The sequence below is a fragment of the Chiloscyllium plagiosum genome, unplaced genomic scaffold (genome assembly GCF_037043375.1).
Source record: "Chiloscyllium plagiosum isolate Xiang-an unplaced genomic scaffold, Cpla_swu_hap1 HiC_scaffold_35, whole genome shotgun sequence".
Classification (NCBI taxonomy): domain Eukaryota; kingdom Metazoa; phylum Chordata; class Chondrichthyes; order Orectolobiformes; family Hemiscylliidae; genus Chiloscyllium; species Chiloscyllium plagiosum.
In genome coordinates this window covers 31,468,028-31,495,999 of record NW_028270173.1, presented here as the reverse complement: position 1 = coordinate 31,495,999, position 27,972 = coordinate 31,468,028, and the positions used below count along the sequence as shown (strand labels likewise).

Genomic DNA, 27,972 nt, shown 5'->3' with positions numbered 1-27,972 from the left:
AGGTAATTGGAGAGAGGTTTCGGGGAGATGTCAGAGGTAGGTTCTTTTCACAGAGTGTGGTGGAGGTGTGGAATGCACTGCCTGCAGTGGTAGTAGGGTCAGATACATTAAGGACATTTAAGTGACTCTTGGATAGGCACATGGAAGATATTACAATAAAGTGCATGTTGGTTAGCTTGATCTTAGAATAGGATAAAAGGCTGGTACAACATCGAGGGCCGAAGGGCCTGTACTGTGCTGTACTGTTCTATGTTCTATGAAACAGACCCTTTGGTCCAACCTGTCCATCCTGACAAAGTTTCCCAAACTGAACTAGTCCCATTTGCTTGGATTTGACCCTCTAACCCTTTCCCTGTGCAAGTACCTGTCCAAATGTCTTTTAAATGCTGTGACTCTGTCTGCATTTACCACTTCCTCTTGCAGTTCATTCCACACGCCAAACTTTAACTGCATATTCAGTTTCACAAGGAGGTAACACCAATGAACGTGGACCCAGCCATGACCTCCACAAAAACAGGGATATCACTGCTACGTGATGGGAAGCCAATTTCATGTCAGCATTTTGGATTTACTGTGTTAAGTATTGCATGGCCCCGTATAAATTGGCAGGGCAGGAGCAGCCTCATCAAACAAGCTGGGACTGATTGTGGGACCAGGAGGCATTCCAAATTGTCAAAACTTCACAAACTGTTTTTCATTTTTCTTCAGCCAAAAAGTTACAAAACATCGCACACGAGTCAAACACTGGCGTTGTAATGCTTACTGATCCAAACTGAATTTGCTTAACACTTTTATGCAAACCTTGCACTTTAAGTGCAACAGAGCAGGGGCATGAGCAACTCTGAAGAGAATGACAGGATTGTGGGACAAGAGACTTTGGTTCAAATGAGCAGCTCTGGAAGTGACACACCTCTCTCTCCCGAAATGGATTCCTGCTGTTCTTCAATGTGGAACTACAAGTCAGAGACAAAAACACTGCAGATACTGGAATCCAAAATAGTCAGGCAGGAGGCTGGAAGAACACAGCAAGTCAGGCAGCATCAGGAGGGGGAGAAGTCCACATTTCAGGTGTAACCCTTCTTCAGGACTGGGGGTGGGGTTGGGAGGGGACCTGCAGGTAAAGGGGGTGGCGGGGGCAGGGTGGTGAAGTGGGGGATAGGTGAAGACAGGTAGAGGGTACGACCTGGTTGGTCAATGGAAGGAGTGAATCCAGTGGGTGGCAGGGAGGAGTGGAAGGGAGGAGGGGGTGCTGAGAAGGGAGTCAGGGAATGGTACAGGAGGTTATTTTGAACAACGAGTTTTTCCTCCCTCTTGTCATCCAGAAGCCCTTTGCCGCACCATCTCCATTCCAGGTTCCACGGCTCTAAACACCCCACCCTCCAATGCAGTTAGGACAGAGTCACCCTTGTCCTCACCTATCACCCCACCAGTCTCCACATCCAACGCATCCTCCTTAAACACTTCCACCAACTCCAACTAGACCCCACCCCCTCCACACCACCCTCTGCCTTTCACAAGGACCATTCCCTTCGACAGCCCTTGGTTTGCACCACTCTCCATTGGGGAGACCAAACCTAAACGTAGGGAATGGTTCACTGAGCATCTCAGGTGGGACCGCAGGGACTGACCAGACCTCCCATTTTAATTCCCTTTCCCACTCCCTTTCCAACCCGACCAACCTTTGATCTCCTCCATTGCCACAATGAACCCAACTGCAAATTGGAGGAACAACACCTCATCTTCCTGTGGACAGCCTCCAGCCTCGAGGACTCAACATTGGGTTCTCCAATTTTAAATAACCTCCCTCCCCATTCACCCCGACTCCCTTCCCAACCCCTCCCCCATCCCTTCCACTGCTCCCTCCCGCCAACTGGGTCGTACCCACTACCTGTCTTCACCTATCCCCACTTCACCACCCTGCCCTCGCCACCCCCTTTATCTGCATCCCACCTGAGCACCCACCCCTAGTTCTGAAAAAGGGTTACACCCGAAACGTTCACCTCTCCACCTCCTGATGTTGCCTGGCCTGCTGTAGGATTACAAGGTAGGGCAGCACCATTTCTGTGCAAGAAGCTCAGGTTACTGTGTACCCAAATGTTTAATGGAATTTCACAGAGAAGGTGGGGCTTAAAAACACTCAGTGAGACAAATCAGGAAAAGGAGGCTGTTCTTTGCCAGTGGGGGACTGGACTGAAGGACATAACACACTCTAACATCACTGGTGTCTGAGCACTCTGACACAATGGCTCTCCTCAAGCTCTTCCCCACAGACTACACCTCGGCCCTATCGCTGCTGGCCCTCTTTCTCTTCCTGGTCGTGTCTGTAATCCGGCGGAGAGTTCCCAGGAATTTCCCTCCCGGACCGACCCCGCTTCCTCTGATCGGAAACCTGCACCAACTGGACCTCAAGAGGCTGGACTGGTCTCTCATTGGGGTAAGTGAGAATCCTTCACTGGGGGACTGTCTGAGGGATGGGGCGGTGTGAGGGAACAGCTCCCAAGGTGAAGCTCACAGAGACCGAGAGAGACACAAACCGAAGCAGATCCCTAATCCCTGACCGAGGAATCTGTTAGCCCTGGGGGCTGTGTTCTGAGAGTCTCTGATCTCTGGTCGGACTTTAATTCTAAACACAACGGGAGGCAGAAAAAAAACAAAGCAATTGCAAAGTTATGGCACCTCAGAGAGTGACCAATCTGGGAACTGTTCAGTTTAATTAACATGTGACAGTAAAGCGAGAGCGACGCCGGACGATGGACCGAATGGCCTCTGACTGTGCCGGATTTGGTCTGAATCCTGAAGCCTATTTGAGAGCTTATCAGATCCTTACAACCAGATATTTAAAGCAGAGAGGGGATCGATATAAAATGATGGAAGAAGATTTGGGAGACTCGAAAATCCCTGGATGTTTTATTTCAGGCCATTATAACCAGATATTGACATTGTGAAAGTTCAGGAAAACACCTGAATTCATGTCCTGATCAAAACCCGAAGTGAGGTCAGTGCAAAGGGAAGGGACTGATCTGTGAGAGGGGGGTCCTTTGAGGAATATCCCAGAGCCAAGTGCCCATCAAATACGTGTCACAAGGGAAAGAAAAAACATCTTAAAATTCAGTCCATTCATCGTGAACAAAATGAGGACTGACTGATTTTTTGCAAATAAAATCACCGCTTTCCAAAGCAATTTAAGGTGCAAGGGTCCATACCACCAGAGGGGGGCCCAAGGTTGGGAGTGGGGTGGAGCAGGGTTGCAGGGGGAGGGTTGGGACAGCAACAGCTCTAAGGAATTTGGGACTTGGGAGATAAGGCATGATTTGGAGGAGCCGGTGTTGGATTGGGGTGGACAAAGTTAAAACTCACACAACACCAGCCAATAGGGCTGCTTCTGCATCAGGTGGTTGTGGAGCAGATTCATAAAACACAGGATTTATAGCAACAGGATTGCAGTGTCATGGAGTGTCATATTAAACAAATAAAGATCCAGTCTTTCATCTTTTAGAATGATCATGTTCGTTTCAGTTCTTTCATATGTAAATCCCAGAACTTCTTTTAAAGTTACATTCTCGAGATATCTTGAACAATAGGTACCATCTCAACTCAGATAATGCTTTAAAGGTGTGAGGTTAAAATCTGTCGGTGTCCTAGTGCACAGAATCTTACAGAGTTAAAAATCACACAACACCAGGTTATAGTCCAACAGGTTTAATTGGAAGCACACTAGCTTTCGGAGCGACGCTCCTTCATCAGGTGATTGTGGAGGGCTCGATCGTAACACAGAATTTATATCAAAAATTTGCAGCGTGATGTAACTGAAATTATACATTGAAAAATTGATTGTCTGTTAAGCCTTTCATCTGTTAGAATACAGTGATAGTTTCACTTCTTTCATGTGTAAATCACAAAACCCTTTTTTTTAAAGTTGCGTTCTCGGGTTAGCTATTAACAATGGCGATAGCTCGACAATATGTTGAAGGTGTTAGCCCCCTGTGTACTCTGTCTATGACCTGATGTTTAGATTGATTCTAATCTAAAAAGTGAGATAACAAGTTTTACATAAATTCATGCAGTTTTTGAGCTCAGAGTTCTACGTGAATGCATGCAGTTTTTAAGCAAAGTGCAATGTAACTCTGCAAGTACAAATTCACCACACAAAATATATGTGTGCATGTGGGTCTTTGTCTGTCTGTGTGTGTGTGTCTGTCAGGGTTGGGGGTTGTGAGTGTGAGAAAGTGTGTGTGTGTGTAGTGAGTGCAGAGTGTGTTACGTCTGTGAGGGGGTGCATGTGCAGGAGTGTGTGTGTCTATAAGGGTGTGTGTGGGTGTCCGTGTACGCGTCTGTGTGTACCTGTGTCCGTGTGTATGTGAGAGTGTGTGTGTGTAGGAATATTTGTGTGTGTGTGTGTAGTGCAATGGTGATCACCTGTAATGTGACATGAACCCAAGGTCCCGGTTGAGGCCCTCCCTATGAGTACCGAACTTAGCTATCAGCCTCTTCTCACATCACACTGCAAATTTTTGCTATAAATTCTGTGTTACAATCGAGCCCTCCATAATCACATGATGAAGGAGCGTCGCTCCGAAAGCTAGTGTGCTTCCAATTAAACCTGTTGGACTATAACCTGGTGTTGTGTGATTTTTAACTTTGTACACCCCAGTCCAACACCGGCATGTCTAAATCAAGAATCTTACATGTATTTATGCAGTTTTTGAACAAAATGAAATGTAACACTTCAAGTACAAACTCACCCCACAAACATATATTCTGGATTAGTGGGGCTGGAAGAGCACAGCAGTTCAGGCAGCATCCGAGAAGCAGTACAATCGATGTTTCAGGCAAAAGCCCTTCATCAGGAATAAAGGCAGAGAGCCTGAAGCGTGGAGAGATAAGCTAGAGGAGGGTGGGGGTGGGGAGAAAGGAGCATAGAGTACAATAGGTGAGTGGGGGAGGGGATGAAGGTGATAGGTCAGGGAGGAGGGTGGAGTGGATAGGTGGGAAAGAAGATAGGCAGGTAGGACAAGTCGTGGGGACAGTGCTGAGCTGGAAGGTTGGAACTGGGGTGAGGTGGGGGAAGGGGAAATGAGGAAACTGTTGAAGTCCACATTGATGCCCTGGGGTTGAAGTGTTCCGAGGCGGAAGATGAGGCATTCTTCCTCCAGGCGTCTGGTGGTGAGGCAGCGGCGGTGAAGGAGGCCCAGGACCTCCATGTCTCCCTCCCACTGTTCCTCGGATGCTGCCTGAACTGCTGTGCTCTTCCAGCACCACTAATCCAGAATCTGGTTTCCAGCATCTGCAGTCATTGTTTTTACCACAAACTTACATGTGTGTGGGCGCAGGGGAGACTGAGTGTGTGTCTGTGCATGTAGGGATGTGAGTGTATGTGAGAGAGTGAGAGTGTGGGGGTTGTATGTGTGAGTGTATGAGAGAGGGTCTGTGTGTGTGTGTGGTGTGTGTGTTTGCGTGTATATATATTCAAAGTTTGGGAGAAGATTTGTAGCTCGGGGGCTCGTTGTTGTGGTTCTGTTCGCCGAGCTGGGAATTTGTGTTGCAGACATTAGTCCCCTGTCGAGGTGACATCCTCAGTGCTTGGGAACCTCCTGTGAAGCGCTTCTGTGATCTATCCTCCGGCATTTATAGTGGTTTGAATTTGCCGCTTCCGGTTGTCAGTTCCAGTTGTCCGTTGCAGTGGTCGGTATATTGGGTCCAGGTCGATGTGCTTATTGATTGAATTTGTGGATGAGTGCCATGCCTCTAGGAATTCCCTGGCTGTTCTCTGTTTGGCTTGTCCTGTAATAGTAGTGTTGTCCCAGTTATTCCTGTCCTCTATCACACAGGTCTTAGACGACAGAACACGGGAGAGGCTGGACCAGCCGCTATCTCTGGACGAGCTGACCAAGGCCCTCGAGTCCTTCAGAAAGAATAAAACTCCCGGAAGTGACGGCTTACCGGTCGAGCTCTATTCCGCTCTGTGGGACTTGATTGGCCAGGACCTGCTGGAGGTGTATGTCAGTATGCTTCGGGCAGGTACCATGAGTGAATCCATGAGGAAAGGCGTCATCACCCTCATCTACAAGCGGAAGGGGGAGAGGGAGGAACTCAAAAATTGGAGACCAATCTCACTGTTGAATGCGGATTACAAAAGTCTGTCAAAGGTTATCGCCAACCGGGTCAGGTCTGCTCTGGGGTCGGTGATTCACCCTGACCAAACCTGTGCCGTACCGGGCAGGAAGATCGCTGAGAGTCTCGCACTCCTCAGGGATACGATCGCCTACGTGCAGGACAGAGGGTTGGACACCTGCCTGATCAGCCTGCACCAGGAGAAAGCCTTTGACAGGATATCACACAGGTATATGAGAGAAGTTCTCTCCAAAATGGGCTTTGGGGAGGGAATCTGCAATTGGATCAGACTGCTCTACACCAACATTGTCAGTGCAGTCTCAATCAATGGGTGGGAATCAGATAGCTTCCCAGTCAGATCTGGAGTCAGGCAGGGCTGCCCTCTCTCTCCTGCCTTGTTTGTGTGCTGCATTGAGCCATTTGCCGAGTCCATCAGGAAGGATGCAAGCCTGAGGGGGTGAATATTCCTGGCAGCGGGGGCCTGCAGGTTGAGGCCTCCCTGTACATGGATGACGTTGCCGTTTTCTGCTCGGATCCGCTGTCCGTGCACAGACTCATGTGCATATGTGACCAGTTCGAACGGGCCTTGGGGGCCAAGGTAAACCGAGGCAAGAGCGAGGCCATGCTCTTCGGGAACTGGGCCGACCAATCCTCGATCCCCTTCACCGTCAGGACCGACCACCTGAAGGTGCTGGGTATTTGGTTCGGGGGGGGGGGTTGGGGCGTGCGCCAAGTCTTGGGAGGAGCGTATCAGCAAAGTGAGGCAGAATCTGGGCAGATGGAAGCTACGGTCGCTCTCCATCGCGGGAAAAAACCTGGTCATCAGGTGTGAGGCACTGTCATTGCTATTATACATGGCACAGGTCTGGCCTATTCCCAGAACCTGTGCCGCTGCAGTCACCCGGGCCATCTTCCAGTTTATATGGAGGTCAAAGATGGACCGGGTCCGAAGGGACTCGATGTATAAAGATCTGGGCAATGGGGGAAAAAATTCATCCAATGCCACCCACACCCTGATGGCCACCTTTGTGTGTGGCTGCATCAAGCTGTGCATGGATCCCCGGTACGCAAACACCAAGTGTCACTACGTACTGAGGTTCTACCTGTCCCCGGTGTTGCGAAGGATGGGCCTGGCCTCGCTGCTGCGGAACGCCCCGAGTAGTTGGACCGTTCCGGATCACCTGTCCTTCGTGGAGAAGTTTATGAAGAAAAACACCTTTGACCACAAGTCCATCAGGAAGTGGTCAGCACATAGTGTCCTTGAGACCCTTCGGGAAAAGGAGAGGGCGGATCCTATCGAGCGGTTCCCTGAGCAGACTGTCAAAGCCATTTGGCAGAATGCCTCATCACCAGAACTTTCCAACAAGCACCAAGACATGGCTTGGCTGGTGGTGAGAAGGGCTCTGCCTGTGAGATCCTTTATGCACGCCCGGACTCTCTGCCGCACCATACGCTGCCCTCGAAGCGGCTGCGGGGGGGACGAGACTGTCACACACCTCCTTCTGGAATGTGCCTACGCAGAGGAAGTCTGGAGAGGAATGCAGTGGTGTTTGTCGAGGTTCGTCCCGAGCAGCTCCGTGACGCGGGACTCCGTGCTCTACGGCCTGTTCCCCGGGATGCACACCGAGACGAACATCAACTGTGCCTGGAGGATCATCAACTCGGTGAAGGACGCTCTCTGGGTGGTCCGAAACATGTTGATCTTCCAGCTGAAGGAGTTGACCCCGACTGAGTGTTGCACACTGGCACATTCCAAGGCCAGGACTACGTGTTGAGGGACGCGCTGTAACATCTGCCTCAGCTAAATGTGTGGAGGGTCAATGTACAGACTTGTATATACGAATGATTACTCGATCTCTGTATGCAAAGAAATGGAATGTTTATGTATGTATGGAATGACCAATTGTACAGATCATCAAAATATTTTTATGAATATAGTGTATTTTTAAAATATAAAAAAAATCCTTGTTCAAGAGCGTCACTGAATGAATGCAGAACATTCAGAAGGTGAACAGCTAGTGCCTATGCACCAGTCCCGTCAGGAGAAAGATGGGTGGGGCCTGACAGTTTGAGTTGAGGGAGCTGTGTTCCAGGTTGGTACCTGTGCCACCACGACACCCTCCCGGGATCACCCCCCCCCCCCCCCCAAGTACACACCCGTAACCTCCTCCTCTGCTCCGGATGTCTCCTTCAACAGCACTCAGACCAGCCTCGACTTCCCTCCAGCTCCCACCTCCACTTCTGGCTCCGCCCTCTCTGCAAGCAAGACTCGGACTACATTTCCCAGGGTCACCCCTGGGTCCTACTGCCAACCCTCAGCCTGCACCCAGTCTCCCTCCTCACCCATCCACCTCCACAATACACCCTACCCCTCCATCTCTTCCTCTTAACCTCACCCCTCCCACCCCAGCACCCCTTCCCCTCACACCCTCACAACACTCCCCAGGCCACTCCCCTCCCAATCTCCTTTCTCCCCCACACTCACTACCCCCTACCACACCACCACATCCAAACCTCACCCACGACATGCCATCACCCTTTTCCCCTCCCCCGCATCAGCCACCTCGGGATTCCACCCCAAAATTCCCAACCTCCCTCGGGCGACCCCCCTCTTCCACCTCCAAGGTTCCTCCTCCACTTGGTCACCACCCGCCCTTGTCCTCTTCATTCCAGGCGGCTGACATGACATCCACCACCTCAATTTCTCCAACCCTCCCCCCACCCACTCCAACCTCACCCCCTCCGAACATGCAGCACACCACTCGCTCCTCACCAAACGCACTGACAAAGATAGTTGTCTGGACAACGGACCTCAATGTTCCAGAGGCTGAATGCCAGCTCTCCGACACCACGTCCAACCCCCCCCTTGCCCGCGACCCCCTCCCCCCCCACCTTCGCGACCCATCAGGATAAATTCACTCACACTGTCTGTGCCCTCATTGTCTCCAGTGATCTCCCCTCCACTGCCTCCAAACCCATAGTCCCCCAGCCCCACACTGCCCGGTCTACCTGCTCCCCAAGATCCACAAGCCCAACTACCCCAGCTGACCCATCGTCTCGGCATGCCCCTGTCCCACTGAACTCATCCCGTCCTACCTTGGATCAGGCATTTCCCACCTACACCCGCGACACTAACCACACCCTCCATCTCTTCAGCAACTTCCAGTTCTCTGGCCCCCAGCGCTTGATCTACTCTCTGGCCGTGCCATCCTTATTTACATCCATACCCCACAAGGATGGCCTCCAGGCCCTCCTCCTCTTCCTGTCCAACAGACTCATCCAGTCCCCCCTCCACCAAATACCCTCCTCCACCTCGCTGAAAGGGTCCTCACCCTCAATAACTTTTCCTTTAACTCCTCCCATTTCCTCCAAATCAAGGAGGCGTCCATGGGCACCCGGATGGGCCACAGCTACACCTGTCTCTGTGTTGGCTATATCGAACAGTCCCTCTTCAGTACTTATACAGGCACTGTGCCATAACTCTTCCGCCATTACATCAATGACTGCATCGGCGCAGTGTCCTGAATCCTGACTGAACTGGAGCTATTCAGCGATTTCACCCACAACTTCCACCCCTCCCTCAAATTCATTTGGTCCATTCCGGACACCTCCCTCCCCTTTCTTGACCTCAACATTTCCATCTCCAGCGACAGTCTCCAGATGGATGTTTAATTCAAACCCACAGACTCCCATAACTACCTGGACTACACCTTCTCCCATCCAGTATCCTGCCAGAACTCCATCCCATTCTCCCAACTCCTCTGCCTCTGCCGCATTTGCTCGGACGAGGAGACATTCCTCTCCCAAGCATCCCAGATGTCCAGCTATTTTGAATAACGAGCTATTCCTCCCTCCATCATCCAGAGAGCCCTCTGCTGCACCACCTCCATTCCCCACTCCAATGCTCTAAACCCCCACCAACGCAATAAAGTCTGAGTTTCCCTTGTCCTCACCTACCATCCCACCAGTCTCTGTATCCAATGCATCATTCATAAACGCTTCCGCCAACTCCAACTAGACCCCACCACCCAGAATATCTCCCCCTGCCCACCCCCCTCTGCCTTCTGCAAGGACAGTTCCCTTCGACAGTCCTTTGTTTGCACCACTCTCCCCACCAACACCCCCGAACCCCCAGGTATCTTCCCCTGCAACCAGAAATGATTCAAAACTTGCCAGTCCACCACCTCCCTCACCTCCATCCAGGGCCCCAAACAGTCCTTCCGGGTGAGACAGAGATTCACCTGCCTCTCCTCCAACCTAGTTTACTGCATCAGGTGCTCCCGATGTGGTCTTCTCTACATCGGGGAAACTGAATGTAAACTTAGGGAATGGTTCACTGAGGATCTCTGCTGGGCCCGCAGATGCTTTAATCCCACTTCCCACTCCCTTTCTGACATGACCATCCTTGGCCTCCTGAATTGCCACAACAAACCCAATAACAAATTGGAGGAACAGCACCTCATCTTCCACCCGGGCTGCCTCCTGCCTGCTGGACTCAACATTGAGTTCTCCAATTTCAAATAACCTCCCTCCCCATCCCCCGAATCCCTTCCCAGCCCCTCCCCCATCCCTTGCACTGCTCCCTCCCACCAACTGGATCCATTCCTCCCATTGACTAACCAGGTCGTACCCTCTACCTGTCTTCACCTATTCCCCACTTCACCACCCTGCCCCAACCTCCCACTTTGTCTGCACCCCACCACTCCCAACACCCACCCCAGTCCTGAAGAAGTGTTTCTCCTGAAATGTTGACCTCTCCACTGCCTGGTTTACTGTGTTCTTCCAGCCACCTCCTGCTTGTCCATAGCAGAACCTCAAAGGAAACAATCTCCAGATTACCCACAGTGCCACACACGGGTCAGGAAACAAGATGGAGGATAAGCAGATGGATACGTGCCAGGGGATATGGCACTTAGTGGGTGGGGGTGGGGGGGGTTTGGGGGAAATTAGGCTCCCCGGAGGTTAGTAACAATTCTGGAGCAGGTGAGACTTGTCCAGGCCGGATGGTTTACGCCTGGATAGAGGCTAGACCAGCGTCCTGATGGGATAGTATATTAATGTTATTGAGGAGGGTTCAGATTAATTTTTCAGGGGGAATGGGAATGAGGAGATAACACCAGAGAGGAAAAGCCAGGAATTGGAAGAGGCAGCTAGCAAGAGAGTGAAAAAGGTTACTTACATTCTGAGTAAGAGGAACGGCAGTAAGGTCTAAATGATCATCACTGGGCCTGCCCATGAATGCATGGAGTGTGGTCAATGATACTGGTGAGTCGCTGATGCAGATAGCCAGCCACATGGGAACATGACCACATGGAAATAAGTTAGACCTGAATCTACAAGGGGAAAGTATTGCTGTTCCTTCAGTGTCACTGGCTCAACAGTGGATGTGCAAAGAGACTTGAGAGTTTGGGTGCACAGATCTTCGAAATAACGTAAGTAGGTTCAGAAAATAATCAAGAAAGTTGGTTGAATGTTGGCCTTCATACCTGGAGTACAAAAGGATGAATAAATTATGCTGCAGTTAGACAGGACCCTGATCAGAGCCCACGTGGAGCACTGTGAGCAGGTCTGGGCTCCACACCTCAGGAAGGATGGAATGGCCTTGGAGGGAGCACAGCGAAGGTTTACAGGAATAATACATGTCCTTCAGGGGTTAGGTTATGAAGAGAGATGATCCAAATAAGGCCCATTTTCTCCGAAATTTAGAAGGATAAGGGGTGATCTGATCAAAATCTTCGAGATTGTTAACATGAAAAGGGTGGATAAAGATAAACTATTTCCACTGTTTGGAGAGTCTCGAACGAAAGGACACAGTCTGGGCCAGACCGTTCGGGAGGGAGATATGAGAAAGGGTGGTAGAACACTCTTCCACAAATGGCAGTGGGTGTGGGATCCGTTATTAGTTTTAAACTTGAGGTAGATACATTTTTATGAAGCAAAGCCACAAGGGGATATGGGCCAAAGGCAGGAACATGGAGTTCAGCCAAAGGTCATCCATGATGTCATTGAGTTGTGGAGGGAGCTTGAGGGGCTGAATGGCCTCCTTCTGTTCCTATGTTCAACATTCTGGAATTCCTTTCCCAACACCATTGAAGGTTTACCCACCTGCACTGCAGTGGGTCAGGAAGGCAGCTCACCATCACCTTCTGAAGGGAAAATACAGATGGGCATCAAATTCTTAGGAATTGGGGAATAATATTCTTTCCTTCATTTTTTAGCCCCTTTCTTGTGCTACAGCTGACTAGAAATGAAACCTTAATGAAATAAATCTCTCTTTGTTAGCTTGCAGAGAAATATGGCAGTGTATTTTCAGTGGAGCTCGGCCCACTGAAGGCAGTGGTGTTGACTGGTTACGATGCAGTGAAAGACGCTCTTGTGAATCACGCTGATCAATTCACTGGGAGGCCACACTTACCGATATATGACGCAATTTCATTCCGAAGTGGTAATTTCCCTCTTTCATCTCTGGGTTACTCTTTGGTCATTTCTGTCTTCAACTCAGCTCACCCGATCATGCTGGTTAAAGGGACACAAAATGTTCTGGAATTAAACTGTAGCCTTTAGCCACTATTTCCCTCAATTATCAATACCCAAGCTTCTCATTCCCAATACTCCTGGGTTAGGCCACTGTTTATCAGTGATTACAACTGAAATGGTCCTGCTCCCCTGCCCTTTCCCTGCACCCCTGAAAAGTCTTTCCCTCGTCAGGCACTTATTCAAATCTTTTTTGAAAACTTCCATTGAATTTCCATTGATCAGGCACTTCTGATCATCACCAAAAACCCTCTTTGTTTCTTTTGCCAATGCTATGAGCTCTGTGCCATCTGATTCTCAGTTCTCCAGCCAATGGGAAACAGTGTCTTTTCATTGACTCTGACTAGATCCCTTATGATCTTGGATATTTCCATCCAAAAGCTGACACAGCCTTCTCTTCTGCAAGGTGAACAACACCAGCTTTGACAAGCGATCACCTACCATTCATCTGATGGTGGCCCTCGCTCAAGCATTTCCCAACAATGTGGTGCTCAGAATTGAATACAATGCCCCACTTGAAGCCAAACAAATGTTTTATTAAATTTCAACATAACTTCCTTTGGTTTTGCTGAAGAAACACACATTTTGTCAATCTGAATTCTTGCAATGTGCTAGAAAATGCCAAAGAAATGTCAACCAAAACTTGTGCTGTATGAGAGGAGGGCTACTAGCAATTAAAATCATTACATTTCACATCCACAGAAATACATAGTGCAACTTCGACATCTCATTCAAAACCCCAATTCGCTCGAGCTTCCTGCTGTCATATTAAATGGCAGCGATCAGATCCCGAGCTGCTGACAGACCTCACACCCCTCCCTTGGTTAAGCTGCTGGGTTGGCAGTCAGACCCTGTTACCTTCCTACTTTTTATTTCCTGTTAATTGGCCACTTGCCAATACCCTGCTGTCTCAAGGTACTGCATTTCTTCCTCACCTCCCTCAATATAATGGGAGTCATTGAATACCTGGGACAATCCCCTGCATCAACAATTTGTCTCACTCCATAAATGTTGCTCAAGCTACAGAACATTCATCTTCACGTGATATATTTGAGTTGTTCAATATTAATTCAACAAATAAAAAGGGCACATTTTACTGTGGGACAACCTTAAATATGAACTGATAAACACTGAAATTGGGAGTCATAGATCATAGAGTCATAAAACACTGAAACAGACCCTTCGGTCTAACCAGTCCATGCTGAACATAATCCCAAACTAAACTTATCCCACTTGGCTGCGCTTGGTCCACATTCCTCCAAACATTTCTTATTCATGTACTTATCCAAATGTCTTTTAAACATTATAACTATATCCACTTCTACCACTTCCACTGGAAGTTCATTCCACACACAAACCACACTCTGTATAAAACAACTGCCCCCATGTCTTTTTTAAAATCTTTCTACTCACATCGAAAGAATATGCCCCTTGCCTTGAAATCCTCCATCCCGGGGGGAAAAGACACTTGCCATTCACCTTATCCATGTCCCTCATGATTTTATAAACCTCTGCAAGGTCACCCCTCAACCTCCCACACTCCAGTGAAAAACGTTGCAGCCTATATCCTCCCTGCAACAGGGAGACCAGAATTGGACAGACGACACCAAAAGAGGCCGCTTGGTTACAAAAACCAATCAGAGGGAAGATGAGATTTGGTTTTGCGGCTCTCATTATCATCTGGAATGCAGTACCTGGGATGGTTCTAGAAGCAGGGTCAACAGGAACATCCAAAAGGGGAATTGAGAATGACAACATCAAGAGGAATTTTATGAAGTCAGGCCAATGGGCTCACTCCCCCAAAGAGCACTCATGGATACAATGACCTTCCTCTTGGTTGTAGAATGGTGTAATTCTCAGGAAAGGAAAGGGTGTTAGAAACCTGGGGTTTGGCAGCACTCACAGCAGAACCCGTGTACAATATTTGATCAGCTTTTCGTGTGTCACTTTCAGGTGTGCTATTCAGTGACGGGAAGTTGTGGCGGGAGAACCGAAAGTTTGTGATCTCAGCTCTCCGAGGCTTTGGCATGGGCAAGAAATCCATTGAAGACAGGATCAGTGAAGAGGCCAGCTTTCTTGTCAATGTGTTTGAGAGTCATAAGGGTGAGTGCTTGGTGGGTCATGACATGCTGGGATTCATGGTTCCCTCGAAATTGACATCTACAGAAAAGATTTTCACTTGAATAAAAGATTCCAACACCAACTTCAAGAGAATGTTCCAGGGCAGCATCCACATACCAATGCTGCTGCTGATGTGAAGATTCAGGACTATGCTTCCCCTCAGTTTAACTCGGTCCTGCCTGATCAGCAGAGACTCTGCCACTTTGGTCCTTTGACCATCGTCTCCACGTGTTGGTGCCAAAGACTCTCGTGTATACGGCAGAGATGTGGGTGTCGAGGTACCTAGACTTGCTGAGCTATGGCGGTGGTGAGACTCCCAGGTCAGTCACTGTTGGGGTGGCCCATTGGGGGCCCTCAGGTTCCAGGTCCCAATACAACTTGGAGACAATACAAAGCCTCCTTGTGGGATTTCTTATTATAAAATGTGGGCTGGTCCGTGCACACCGATTCCCACAGGACACAACACGGTGTGACACTGGTGCAGTGGTAAGGGAGTTTGAAGGTAATTTGAGTCCAGACTCTGGTGTGTAAGCACGGACACAACATGGTCTGTGTCTGGTTGTCTACTCCTGCACAAAGCTTACTGAATTACTTCCATTCCTTCAGTGCGGATGGTGGTTGCTAAAAGTTAGGTGCGATGGTGCATTAACAGCCTTTCTCATGCTCTTCCCAACTCTCGGGTCAATTTAGGCATTTGGTGTTCAAAGCAATGGTCCATTTCACCCCTAAGATCTGTTTATTCCTCCTCGACTTGGTCTGACATAATTGACAGGTGAAATCACCGTCGTCCCTCCCTCTCACTGAGTAGACATGACTGGTACTGAGTTTAACCTGAAACATGCCTCAGGTAAGGGATGAGATTGAAAAGGTGGGACTTTTATAGCAATCACAGCCAGTGTGAGAATTGAGACCATGCTATATGTTCAAAACTCTATGCATGGCATTGGCACCGCTGACTGCCAGCAACATTTTGCCCGTGTCTAGTTGCCTCTTGAGAAGGAGATGGTGAGCTGTCTACCTGAACAATTCCAGGTCACATGCTGTAGGTTGACCCACAATGTCCTAATGGAGGGAATTCCAGGAGTTTGATTCAGTGATGTTAAATAATGATACATTTCTTCCTCCCACACTCCAGTCTCTTCAGAGATGTTGGTTTGAGTCCCACCGCTGCCAAGTCATTTTAAGCTGAAGGATTCTGTGTAACCTGAGGTGGAGGACGGGAAAAAATTGTGGCTGTAACAGCTGCTCCATATTGGAGATATTTCAGTGTTGGAGATGATTTCCTCGAATCTTTGGAGCAGTAATTACTATTTTATAAGCTGTTGCTTTGTTTATTCTGGGAAGAAATCAAAACAACAATGGTTGAAAAAACTGATGAAGCGAGACAAAGCAGATACCACATGGGAGGTTACAAATGGAGACATCAAACCTAAACAGCTGAGCAACCCAGGAATGACCCTGTACAGCTGTATGACCCAGCAGTGACCCTGTATAGCTGTGTGACCCAGCAGTGACCCTGTACAGCTGTGTGACCCAGCAGTGACCCTGTACAGCTGCGTGACTCCGCAGTGACCCTGTACAGCTGTGTGACCCAGCAATGACCCTGTACAGCTGCATGACCCAGCAATGACCCTGTACAGCTGTGTTGACCCAGCAGTGACCCTGTACAGCTGCGTGACCCAGCAATGACTCTGTACAACTGTGTGACCCAGCAATGACCCTGTACAGCTGTGTGACCCAGCAGTGACCCTGTACAGCTGTGTGACCAAGCAGTGACTCTGTACAGCTGTGTGACCCAGCAGTGACCCTGTACAGCTGTGTGACCCAGCAGTGACCCTGCACAGCTGTGGGACCCAGCAGTGATCCTGACAGCTGTGGGACCCAGCAGTGACCCTGTACAGCTGTGGGACCCAGCAGTGACCCTGTACAGCTGTGGGACCCAGCAGTGACGCTGCGCAGCTGTGTGACCCAACAATGACCCTGTACAGCTGTGTGACCCAGCAATGACCCTGTACAGCTGTGTGACCCAGCAGTGACCGTGACAGCTGTGTGACCCAGCAGTGACCCTGCACAGCTGTGTGACCCAGCAGTGACCCTGTACAGCTGTGTGACCCAGCAGTGACCCTGCACAGCTGTGGGACCCAGCAGTGACCCTGCACAGCTGTGGGACCCAGCAATGACCCTGTACAGCTGCGTGACCTAACAATGACCCTGTACAGCTGTGATGACCCAGCAGTGACCCTGTACAGCTGCGTGACCCAGCAATGACTCTGTACAACTGTGTGACCCAGCATTGACCCTGTACAGCTGTGTGAGACAGCAGTGACCCTGTACAGCTGTGTGACCAAGCAGTGACCCTGTACAGCTGTGTGACCCAGCAGTGACCCTGTACAGCTGTGTGACCAAGCAGTGACCCTGTACAGCTGTGGGACCCAGCAGTGACCCTGTACAGCTGTGTGACCCAGCAGTGACCCTGCACAGCTGTGGGACCCAGCAGTGACCCTGACAGCTGTGTGACCCAGCAGTGACCCTGCACAGCTGTGTGACCCAGCAGTGACCCTGTACAGCTGTGTGACCCAGCAGTGACCCTGCACAGCTGTGGGACCCAGCAGTGACCCTGACAGCTGTGTGACCCATCAGTGACCCTGTACAGCTGTGTGACTCAGCAATGACCCTGCATAGCTGTCTGACCCAGCAAAGACCCTGCAGAGCTGTATGATTTTGCTGTTTAGTAACAAATGTATCTGGACATTGGAGTTCATTCTGAAAAAAATGCACAAACAGTAAAATTCGAAGCTGACCTTTGAGAAACCATGTGGGGATCTCATCACAGGGGAGCAGTGAAGTGGCTAGCTTTAAAGTGTAACCTTACTGTGGTTTTTGGTAAAGCTACAACAGTGAGTACAATGGGTACTTTTTGATTATATGTTTTTATTGAGATCTCTCTCTTCCATAAACCTTAAAGATATAAAACTTAGGTACTAAGTTATCCTTTTTTGAGTGGTAGGACTGGGCTATTTTCTGCATCTATCGATTATTAAGGTGTAAAGATGGCCTTTAGTAGAGTGATGGGCTCTTCCTGTTGGATGTGGGAGATTGGGGAGAGTTTCCAAGTTACTGATGATTACATCTGCAGGAAGTGTGTTGTTTGCGAATTCTATTCGTTTGCATGGATTGGTGAGAGTGGCAGGTTGAGGAAATGAGGAACTTACAGGAGCAAGGGGTGTGGTGGATGGCAGTTTCAGGAAGGGAGAAAAACTGCAGAGACAGTCCGGTAGATGGGTTAACTCCAGGAAAGGTAGGCAGGTAGTGCAGGAGTCTCCTGTGGCTATTCCCATTTCAAACAAGTATGTTGTTTTGGAAAATGTAGGAGGTGGTGGGCTCTCAGGGAAATGTAGCCCCAAGTTTTTAGTAGTGAGACTGGCTCTAATGTAACAAGGCGGCATGTCTCCTTCAAAGTGATTGCTTGTAACTAAGAGGATTGATGTGGGCAGAGTGGTGGATGTGATCCAAATGGACTTCAGTAAGGCATTCAACAAGGTTCCGCATTGTAGACTGGTTTGCAAGGTTAGATCACATGGAATACAGAGAGAACTAGCCATTTGGATATAGAACTGGCTCAAAGGTAGAAGACAGAGGGTGGTGGTGGAGGGTTGCTTTTCAGACTGGAGGCCTGTGACCAGTGGAGTGCCACAAGGATCAGTGCCTGGGTTCATTGATTTTTATCATTTATATAAATGGTTTGGATGTGAACACAGGAAGTATTGTTGGTATGTTTGCAGATGACATCAAAGTTGTAGGTGTTGAAGACAGCAAAGAAGGTTATCTCAGAGTACTACAGGATCTTGGTGAGATGGGCCAGTGGACGAAGAGTGGCAAATAGAGGTTAATTTAAATAATGCAAGGTGCTGTATTTTAGAAAGGCAAATCAGGCAGGAATTATGCACTTAATAGTAAGGTCTAGGGAGTGTTGCTGAACAAAGAGACCTTGGAGTGCAGGTTCACAGTTCTTTGAAAGTGGAGTTGCAGGCAGTTAGGAGAGTGAAGAAGGCATTTAATATGCTTTTCTTTATTGGTAAGAGCATTGAGTATAGGAGTTGGGAAGTCATGTTGTACAGGACATTGGCTAGGCTACTTTTGGAAGATTTTGTGTAATTCAGGTCTCCCTCCTCGAGGAAGGATGTTGTGAAATGTGAAATGGTGAAGAAAAGATTCACAAGGATGTTGCCAGGGTTGGAGGGTTTGAGTTATAGGGAGAGGCTGAATAGGCTAGGACTGTATTCCCTGGAGTGTCGGAGGCTGAGGGGTGACCTCATAGAGATTTATAAAATCATGAGGGGTATGGATCAGGTAAATAGACAAGGTCTTTTCGCTGGGGTGGGGGAGCCCAGAACTAGAAAGCATAGGTTTAGGGTGAGAGGGGAAAGGTATAATGGATGCCTAAAGGGGCAACATTTTCATGTAAAGGGTGGTACATGTATGGAATGTGCTGCCAGAGGAAGTGGTGGAGACTGATATGGTTACAACATTTAAAATTCATCTGGATATGTGTATGAATAGGAAGGGTTTAGAGGGATACGGGCCAAGTGCTGGCAAAAGGCACTAGATTAATTTAGAATATCTGGTTGCCATAGATGAATTGGATCGAATGGTCTATTTCCATGCTGTACACCTCTATGACTATAACTCATCTAAAAGCTGCAATTTTGACTTCCTGCTTCCTGATTAATCTTAAGTCTTCCCAATTCTGACAAAACCCAGCAGTTCGGGCTGTATCTGTGGGAGAGAAAACAGCGTTAACCTTTTGACTCCCCTTCTTCAGAACAGGAACATTGAATAGGGAACTGGTTAGATTCCTGAAGAGGCAGGGAATAGAGGGATATGGAGCTTGTGGAGACAGAAGGGTATTAGTTCAGAAAGGTTTCATGCATCGGTTCAGGCTCGATGGGCCGAAGGGCCTGTTCCAGTAATGTACTTTTGTTTGTTAAAACACTAACTCTGCTTTCTCTCCAGGAATGCTGCCAGATGTGCTGAGTTTCTCCAGCAATTTCTGTTGTCGCTTCAGATTTGCAGCCTCCGCGGTTCTTTGTTTTATACGAGTAACTTGTGCCTTGTAAAAGAGGACAATGACTGAAGTATTATTACTGTTTAGAGGCCTTTTTGTAATGGAATTCTGTGTTTATTCACAGGTCAGCCTTTTGAAACTGCACAGATTATGTATTTGGCTGTGAGCAATATCATCTGTTCCATCATATTTGGAGACCGTTTTGATTATAACAATGAAGTATTTCTCCATCTAACAAACATGGTTAATGAGAACACGAGACTGTTGGGAACAGCCCCAATACATGTAATTGTCGTTTTGTGGTATTGTACTCAGGCTGAGTGTTGAGGTCATTTGCAATTTGGTGTGTGTGACTATTTCCGCACCTGACTTGTTACAGGTTGAAGACTCTTGCTAACATTGTGTCTCAGTCATAAATGCTGATATGTGCGACAGGCTTACGTGGGCTAAATTGGAAAACTTTTGGTGAGAAAATAAACGTGGAAAACTATTTTAAAATAAAGCAAAGAACAATGGGGGTGCTGGCAATCAGAAAATGGTTGGGAAGTTGCTGGAAAGACCCAGGAGGTCTGGTAGCCTCTGTGGAGAGAAAGTTTCAGGTCCAATGGCCCTCCTTCAGCAGTGACAAAATTAACCTGGCCTGGCACTGAATGTGTTGTCACCGTTTTGAGTTTTCTCAACTCATTTAGAATGAAATGAGGCATTTTATAGAATCACAGAAAGATTCCCCGAACTGGAATCATTCTCCCTGACTCTTGATACGGAGAGGGGGTGGGGGGGCGGGGGGCGGTAATGCTTTCAAGAGATGTGATTCCCTCAGCTTCCCACATGAAGGAAAATGATGCAAGTGACATCAACCTGGGGGAGCCGGGTTCAAATCCTGCTGTGGTGGATGGCGGAATTTCAATTTGATTTAACAATACAAATCTGGATTTAAGAGTATAATGATGAATATAATTGGCAAGAAAAGCCCAGCTGGTCCACTAATTTGGAGGAAATCTGCTGTCCTTACTTGGCCTGACCTGTATCTGATTTTTGGAATCCATGTATAACAGGTGATAGCTGATAGGTCACTCATTCTGGATGACAGCTAAAGTATCCAAACTAAAATTATAAATTTGGAGGGTTTGTGAGTTGGGGTGGGGGCACTGAGGAGAGGAGAGGAAATGTGGTGTTGCCATGACAATCTCCTATCTCCCATGGAGCATCACTGAAGGCAAGTAGTTGCTGCACTGACCGTGGAGGAGTGATCACTGGATCCTCCAAAGGCCTGATCCTTATGTTCTTGTTCCAATCCAGCTGTACAACGCTTACCCATCTCTGGGATTTCTGATTCCGAGCCGCAGGAAGATTATTCAAAATCAAGTGAAGATGCATGAAATCTTTGAAGGTTTCTTCAAAGCTGCCAAAGAGACGTTGAGCGAGAACAGCATCCAGACACTCAGCGAGGCCTTAATTCTGAGGCATCAGCAGGTACAGAGACACACCTCTTCAGCAGTAAGGGGATTCTCCCCAGATTTCAGACTCCACACCAGGACTTTGTGGGTTGTGATGGAGGAAGATTCTGTGTTAAACATCTGTTAATATGTCGCTCAGTGCTGCCCCTAGTCTCTGGATGGAACTACGAATGTGTAGCTTCAAGCGCTCACTGTATCTGATTATTTATCACATCGTAATGCTCATGACATCATGTGGATGCTCAATGTGTCCAGAATATAGCATTGATGGTGTGTGAGCTTCAATCTTGCAAAAGTCATCAGGGAAAGTTTCATGAGTAATATAACTGAGGAGAGGTCTTTCCTTATTTTACACATTATTTTCCCCAAACACTGCTCTTGAAATTACACCTGGATCTGTTGTTCAGTGCTTTGGAGCTACACTCTTCTCATTTTGACTGGGAAATCAATCTCTTTAATGAATTTAAACCCCACATTCATTAAGTCCTGCCCCTTAATCTCTGCTGTGCTGCCAGAGTGGATTGAAGCCTGATGGTGAACTCAGACAGGAGAGGTAACTTTCCTTCAGAGAATTATTGGGTGATACAGCAGAGGGGAAGGTCGCTCGGCCCATCATATCGATGGCTGCTCCCTGGTAGAGCTATCCCACCTCCCCTATTCTTTCCCCACTGCCCTGTCCCTTATTTCCCTTCAAGTATATCCCCGACTCTCGTGTGAACGTAGCTTTGTGTCTGTGTCAGGAATTCTAGTCACTCAGCATCACATTGCACTAGAGTGTTCCTTGTTGCCTGTCTGACTGCACTTGTCCCTGACCCACCCTGCTCCTGCAATCAGTCTCTCCTTACTTATCCAGTCAAACCCATTTGTGTTAGGGAACTGGAGCTGGAGTTGGATGAACTTAGGATCATTCGGGAGGCAGAGGGGGTCATAGATCGGAGCTTTAGGGAAGTAGTAACTCCAAAGATGGCAGATAGATGGGTGACAGTGAGGGGGACTGGGAGGAAGCAGCCAGTGCAGGGACCCCCTGCGGCCGTTCCCCTCAAGAACAAGTATACCGTTTTGGATACTTGTGGGGGGTACGACTTACCAGGGGCAAGTAACGGGGCTCAGGCCTCTGGCACGGAGCCTGTCCCCGTTACTCAGAAGGGAAGGGTGGAGAAGAGCAGAGCAATACTAATTGGGGACTCGATAGTTCGGGGCACAGATAGGCGGTTTTGTGGGAACGAGAGAGACTCACGTTTGGTATGTTGCCTCCCAGGTGCAAGGGTACGTGATGTCTCTGATCGTGTTTTCCGGGTCCTTAAGGGGGAGGGGGAGCAGCCCGAAGTCGTGGTCCACATTGGCACCAATGCCATAGGTAGGAGGAGGGCTGAGAATGTTAGGCAGGCTTTCAGGGAGCTAGGTTGGAAGCTCAGAGTTAGAACGAACAGAGTTGTTGTCTCTGGTCTGTTACCCGTGCCACGTGATAGAGAGTCGAGGAATAGGGAGAGGGAACAGTTAAATGCGTGGCTACAGGGATGGTGCAGGAGGGAGGGATTCCGGTATTTGGATAACTGGGGTTCTTTCTGGGGACGGTGGGACCTCTATAAACAGGATGGTCTACACCTGAACCTGAGGGGCACCAGTATCCTTGGTGGGAGGTTTGCTAGTGCTCTTGGGGGGGGTTTAAACTAACTCTGCAGGGGCATGGGAACCCAGACTGTAGCTTTAGGGTGCAGGACCTGGAATGTAGGGAGGTTAGGAACATGGCATCAATTTCAAAGGAGGGTGCCTGTAAACAGGAAAGTGGTTTGAAGTGTGTATACTTCAATGCAAGAAGTATACGAAATAAGGTAGGTGAACTTGCAGCGTGGGTTGGTACCTGGGACTTCGATGTTGTGGCTATTACGGAGACATGGGTAGAACAGGGACAGGATTGGCTGTTGCAGGTTCCAGGGTTTAAATGTTTTAGTAGGGTCAGAGGTGGGGGTAAAAGAGGGGGAGGTGTGGCATTGCTTGTCAAAGATAGTATTACAGCTATGGAAAGGACGATGGATGAAGACTCGCCATCTGAGGTAGTTTGGGCTGAGGTTAGGAATAGGAAAGGTGAGGTCACCCTGTTAGGAGTTTTTTACAGGCCTCCTAATAGTCCTAGAAACGTAGAAGAAAGGATTGCGAGGATGATTCAAGAGAAGAGTGAAAGTAATAGGGTAGTTGTTATGGGGGACTTTAACTTTCCTGATATTAATTGGGAAAGCTATAGCTCAAGTTCGTTAGATGGGTCAGTGTTTGTCCAATGTGTGCAGGAGGGTTTCCTGACACAATATGTAGATAGGCCAACAAGAGGTGAGGCCATACTGGATTTGGTTCTGGGTAATGAACCAGGCCAGGTGTTAGAATTAGAGGTAGGTGAGCACTTTGGGGACAGTGACCACAATTCGGTGACCTTTACTCTAGTGATGGAGAGGGATAAGTGTGCACTACAGGGCAAGAGTTATAGATGGGGGCAGGGAAATTATGATGCTGTGAGGCATGACTCAGGATGTGTGGCCTGGAAAAGTAAGCTTCAAGGCAAGGGTGTAATTGATATGTGGAGCTTGTTCAAGGAGCAACTATTGAGTGTCCTTGATAAGTATGTGCCCGTCAGGCAGGGAGGAAAGGGTCGTGTGAGGGAGCCATGGTTTAATAAGGAATTGGAATCCCTTGTTAAATGGAAGAGGGCGGCCTATGTAAAGATGAGGCATGAAGGTTCAATTGGGGCGATTGAGAGTTATAAGGTAGCCAGGAAGGACCTGAAGAGAGAGCTAAGAGCAGCAAGGAGGGGACATGAAAGGTCCTTAGTTGATAGGATTAGGGAAAACCCTAAGGCTTTCTATAGGTATGTCAGGAATAAAAGAATGACTAGGGTAGGAATAGGTCCAGTCAAGGATAGTAGTGGGAAGTTGCGTGTGGAGGCTGAAGAGATTGGGGAGACACTGAATGAATACTTTTCGTCAGTATTCAATCAGGAACAGGACATTGTTGTCAATGTGAGTACTGAGTCACAATTAAGTAGAATGGATGGCTTTGAGGTATGTAGAGAAGAGGTGTTGGAAATTCTGGAAAGGGTGAAAATAGATAAGTCCCCTGGGCCTGATGGCATTTATCCTAGGATTCTCTGGGAAGCAAGGGAGGAGATTGCAGAGCCATTGGCCTTGATTTTTATGTCCTCGTTGTCTACAGGAGTTGTGCCAGAAGATTGGAGGCTAGCAAATGTGGTTCCCTTGTTCAATAAGGGGAGTAGGGATAACCCTAGTAACTATAGGCCGGTGAGTCTCACTTCTGTTGTGGGCAAAATCTTAGAGAGAATTGTAAGGGATAGGATTTATGAACATCTGGATAGGAATAATGTGATCAAGGATAGTCAGCATGGTTTTGTGAAGGGCAGGTCGTGCCTCACAAACCTTATTGAATTCTTTGAGAAGGTGACTAAGGAGGTGGATGAGGGGAAAGCAGTAGATATGGTGTATATGGATTTTAGTAAGGCGTTTGATAAGGTTCCCCATGGTAGACTACTGCATAAAATACGGAGGTATGGCATTGAGGGTGAGTTGGAGGTTTGGATTAGGAGTTGGCTGGCTGAAAGAAGACAGAGGGTAGTAGTTGATGGCAAAGGTTCATCTTGGAGTGCCGTCACTAGCGGTGTTCCGCAAGGATCTGTTTTGGGACCATTGCTGTTTTTCATTTTTATAAATGACCTGGAGGAGGGGTTAGAAAGTTGGGTGAGCAAGTTTGCGGATGATACGAAAGTCGGAGGAGTTGTAGACAGTGAGGGAGGATGTGGCAGGTTACAGCGGGATATAGATAAGCTGCAGAACTGGGCAGAAAGGTGGCAAATGGAGTTCAATGTAGCTAAGTGTGAGGTGATTCACTTTGGTAAGAGTAATAAAAAGATGGGGTACTGGGCTAACGGTCGGATACTTGGTAGTGTGGATGAGCAGAGGGATCTTGGTGTCCATGTACACAAATCTTTGAAAGTTGCCACCCAGGTAAATAGTGCGGTGAGGAAGGCATATGGCGTACTGGCTTTTATTGGTAGAGGAATTGAGTTCCGGAGTACTGAGGTCATGTTGCAGTTGTATAAGACTCTGGCACGGCCACATCTGGAGTATTGTGTGCAGTTTTGGTCGCCATACTATAGGAAGGATGTGGAGGCACTGGAACGGGTGCAGAGGAGGTTTACCAGGATGTTGCCTGGTATGGTAGGAAGATCGTATGAGGAAAGGCTGAGGCACTTGGGGTTGTTTTCATTGGAGAAAAGAAGGTTTAGGGGTGACTTGATAGAGGTGTATAAGATGATTAGGGGTTTAGATAGGGTCGACAGTGAGAATCTTTTTCCTCGTATGGAGTCAGCTATTACAAGGGGGCATAGCTTTAAATTAAGGGGGGGTAGGTATAGGACAGATGTTAGGGGTAGGTTCTTTACTCAGCGAGTCGTGAGTTCATGGAATGCCCTGCCAGTAGCAGTGGTGGACTCTCCCTCATTATGGGCATTTAAGCGGGCATTGGATAGGCATATGGAGGATAGTGGGCTAGTGTAGGTTAGGTGGGCTTGGATCGGCGCAACATCGAGGGCCGAAGGGCCTGTACTGCGCTGTATTCTTCTATGTTCTATGTTCTATGTTCTATGATTTCCAACAACTCTCTTGAATCTCCCCTTGATCTTCTCCCCTTCAGTAAATCTGTCCTGCACCCACGCCCCAGCATTGACATTTTCCCAAAAGTGTGACACCAGAAGTGCATGCAATACTCCAGCTGAAGCCTCACCAATTTGTTTTATATATATTTGTATATAAAACAGAAAGGTGTGGGTTAACTTCCTGATTTATGTACTGTGACCAACAAAAGTTGTAAAGTTGCTTTAAAGGCCTTCTCAACCTGTCCCTCCACCTTCAGATTGGTGCAGTCTGTTGCCTCCCCCAATGCCCGACCATGAGTGAGTGGTATTTCTCCTCCCTCCACTTCCCAGCCCCACCCTCGGGATGTGGTTTTGGAACCTGGCAGGAGGGTGGAGGATGGGAGGGAGTGTCTATTAATCGAGTGGGAGTTGTCCCGGTGTCCAGCAACAGTCACCACACAAGGTAAGAAAGAAAGGAATCTGATACCTCCTACTCAGCCGACCAACTCAATTCTTCACAAGAGCAGCCATCACTGCTGGGTAAAGGTGCTGACTGGGTGCTGGAAAATCAGCTGCTAGGACACTGACTACCCAGAGAATCTGGGCTAATGAGCCTGGGCCTCACCAGGGACGTAGGCCCCAAGTGGTCAAAGTCTCTGTATGCCCTCTCCTGGGACGTACTCCCACGGGACACAATTGCGACAGTGACCAGGCTCCCTTCCTCTGTCGGAGTCTAAATATTGGCCAGGGCACCAGAAAGCCCTTGACTGCACTTCCTCAACCCCGTGCCATGTGTTTCCTCATCTCTGCCTGAGAAGGCAAATTGGGCCTCATTTCAATATTTAACAATACAAGGCAACCCCTCTGACAGTGCAGCACTCCCTCGGAACTGCACTGACACTTCGGTGTGCTCACATTTATGAGATGTGGCCTGAAATTAGAAGACCATAAGACACAGGAGCAGGATGAGGCCATTCAGCCCATCAAATCTGCTCCACCATTCAGCGAGATCACGTCTGATCTGAGGATCCTCAACTTTGCTTTCCAGCCTTTTCCCCAGAACACTTCATTCCTTGACTCATCACAAATCCTGTCTCTCTCTCTCTCTCTCTCTCTCTCTCTCAGCCATGAATATACTTGATAACCCAGACTCGACAGCCCTCTGTGGTAATGTATTCCACAGATTGACTACCCTCCTTCCTCCTTATCCCTGTCTTAAATGTGTGACCCCTTATTCTGAACTCATGCCCTCTGATCCTAGAATGTCTCACCAAGAGTAACAACCTTTCTGTATCAACACTGTCAAGTCCCTGAAATATCTTTGCGACCTCACCAAGCTTGGTCACTCATTCTTCTGTCAGCCTCTGAGTCCAGGCCTAATCTACCCAACCTCTCCTCATACCTGCGTACCTAGCATCAATCCAAAACCCTTCCCTGGAATACCTCCAATGCCAATATATTGCCAGTCCTTAGAAAAGGGGAGGTGACGTCCCTGTGGTATTATCATCAGAATATTAACCCAGAGATCCAGGTAACTTTCTGGGGACCAAGGTTGAAACCATGCCAAGGCAGATGGTGGAATTTGAATTCAATTAACAAAACCCTGGAATCAACAGTCTAACAGTTGAGAACAGAAGGGAGTCAAACAGTCAGGGCAGGCAGGGACAAAGCAGAGAACAAGGTAGGACTGATAAATTAAACTGGATTTGTTTCAATGCAAGGGGCCTAACAGGGAAGGCAGATGAACTCAGGGCATGTTTAGGAACATGGGACTGGAATATCATAGCTATTACAGAAACATGGCTCAGGGATGGGCAGGACTGACAGCTTAATGTTCCAGGATACATATGATACAGGAAGGATAGAAAGGGAGGCAAGAGAGGAGGGGAAGTGGCGTTTTTGATAAGGGATAGTGTTACAGCTGTGCTGAGGGAGGATATTCCTGGAAATACATTCAGGGAAGTTATTTGGGTGGAACTGAGAAATAAGAAAGGGATGATAACCTTATTGGGATTGTATTATAGACCTCCTAATAATCAGAAGGGAAT

At 48.3% G+C, this 27,972-nt stretch overlaps 1 protein-coding gene across 1 annotated transcript in view; it reads left to right on the top strand.

Annotated features, from left to right (window-relative positions):
• The first annotated feature begins 2,242 nt into the window (after positions 1-2,242).
• Positions 2,243-27,972, top strand: part of LOC148140609 (cytochrome P450 2K1-like) — a 40,275-nt gene continuing 14,545 nt past the window's right edge. Inside the window, exons 1-6 of the mRNA XM_087978966.1 lie at positions 2,243-2,434; positions 12,394-12,556; positions 14,599-14,748; positions 18,525-18,614; positions 19,956-20,116; positions 21,131-21,304. Coding sequence (XP_087835092.1) covers positions 2,243-2,434; positions 12,394-12,556; positions 14,599-14,748; positions 18,525-18,614; positions 19,956-20,116; positions 21,131-21,304 — 930 coding nt within the window. The remainder of the gene's footprint in view (positions 2,435-12,393; positions 12,557-14,598; positions 14,749-18,524; positions 18,615-19,955; positions 20,117-21,130; positions 21,305-27,972) is intronic.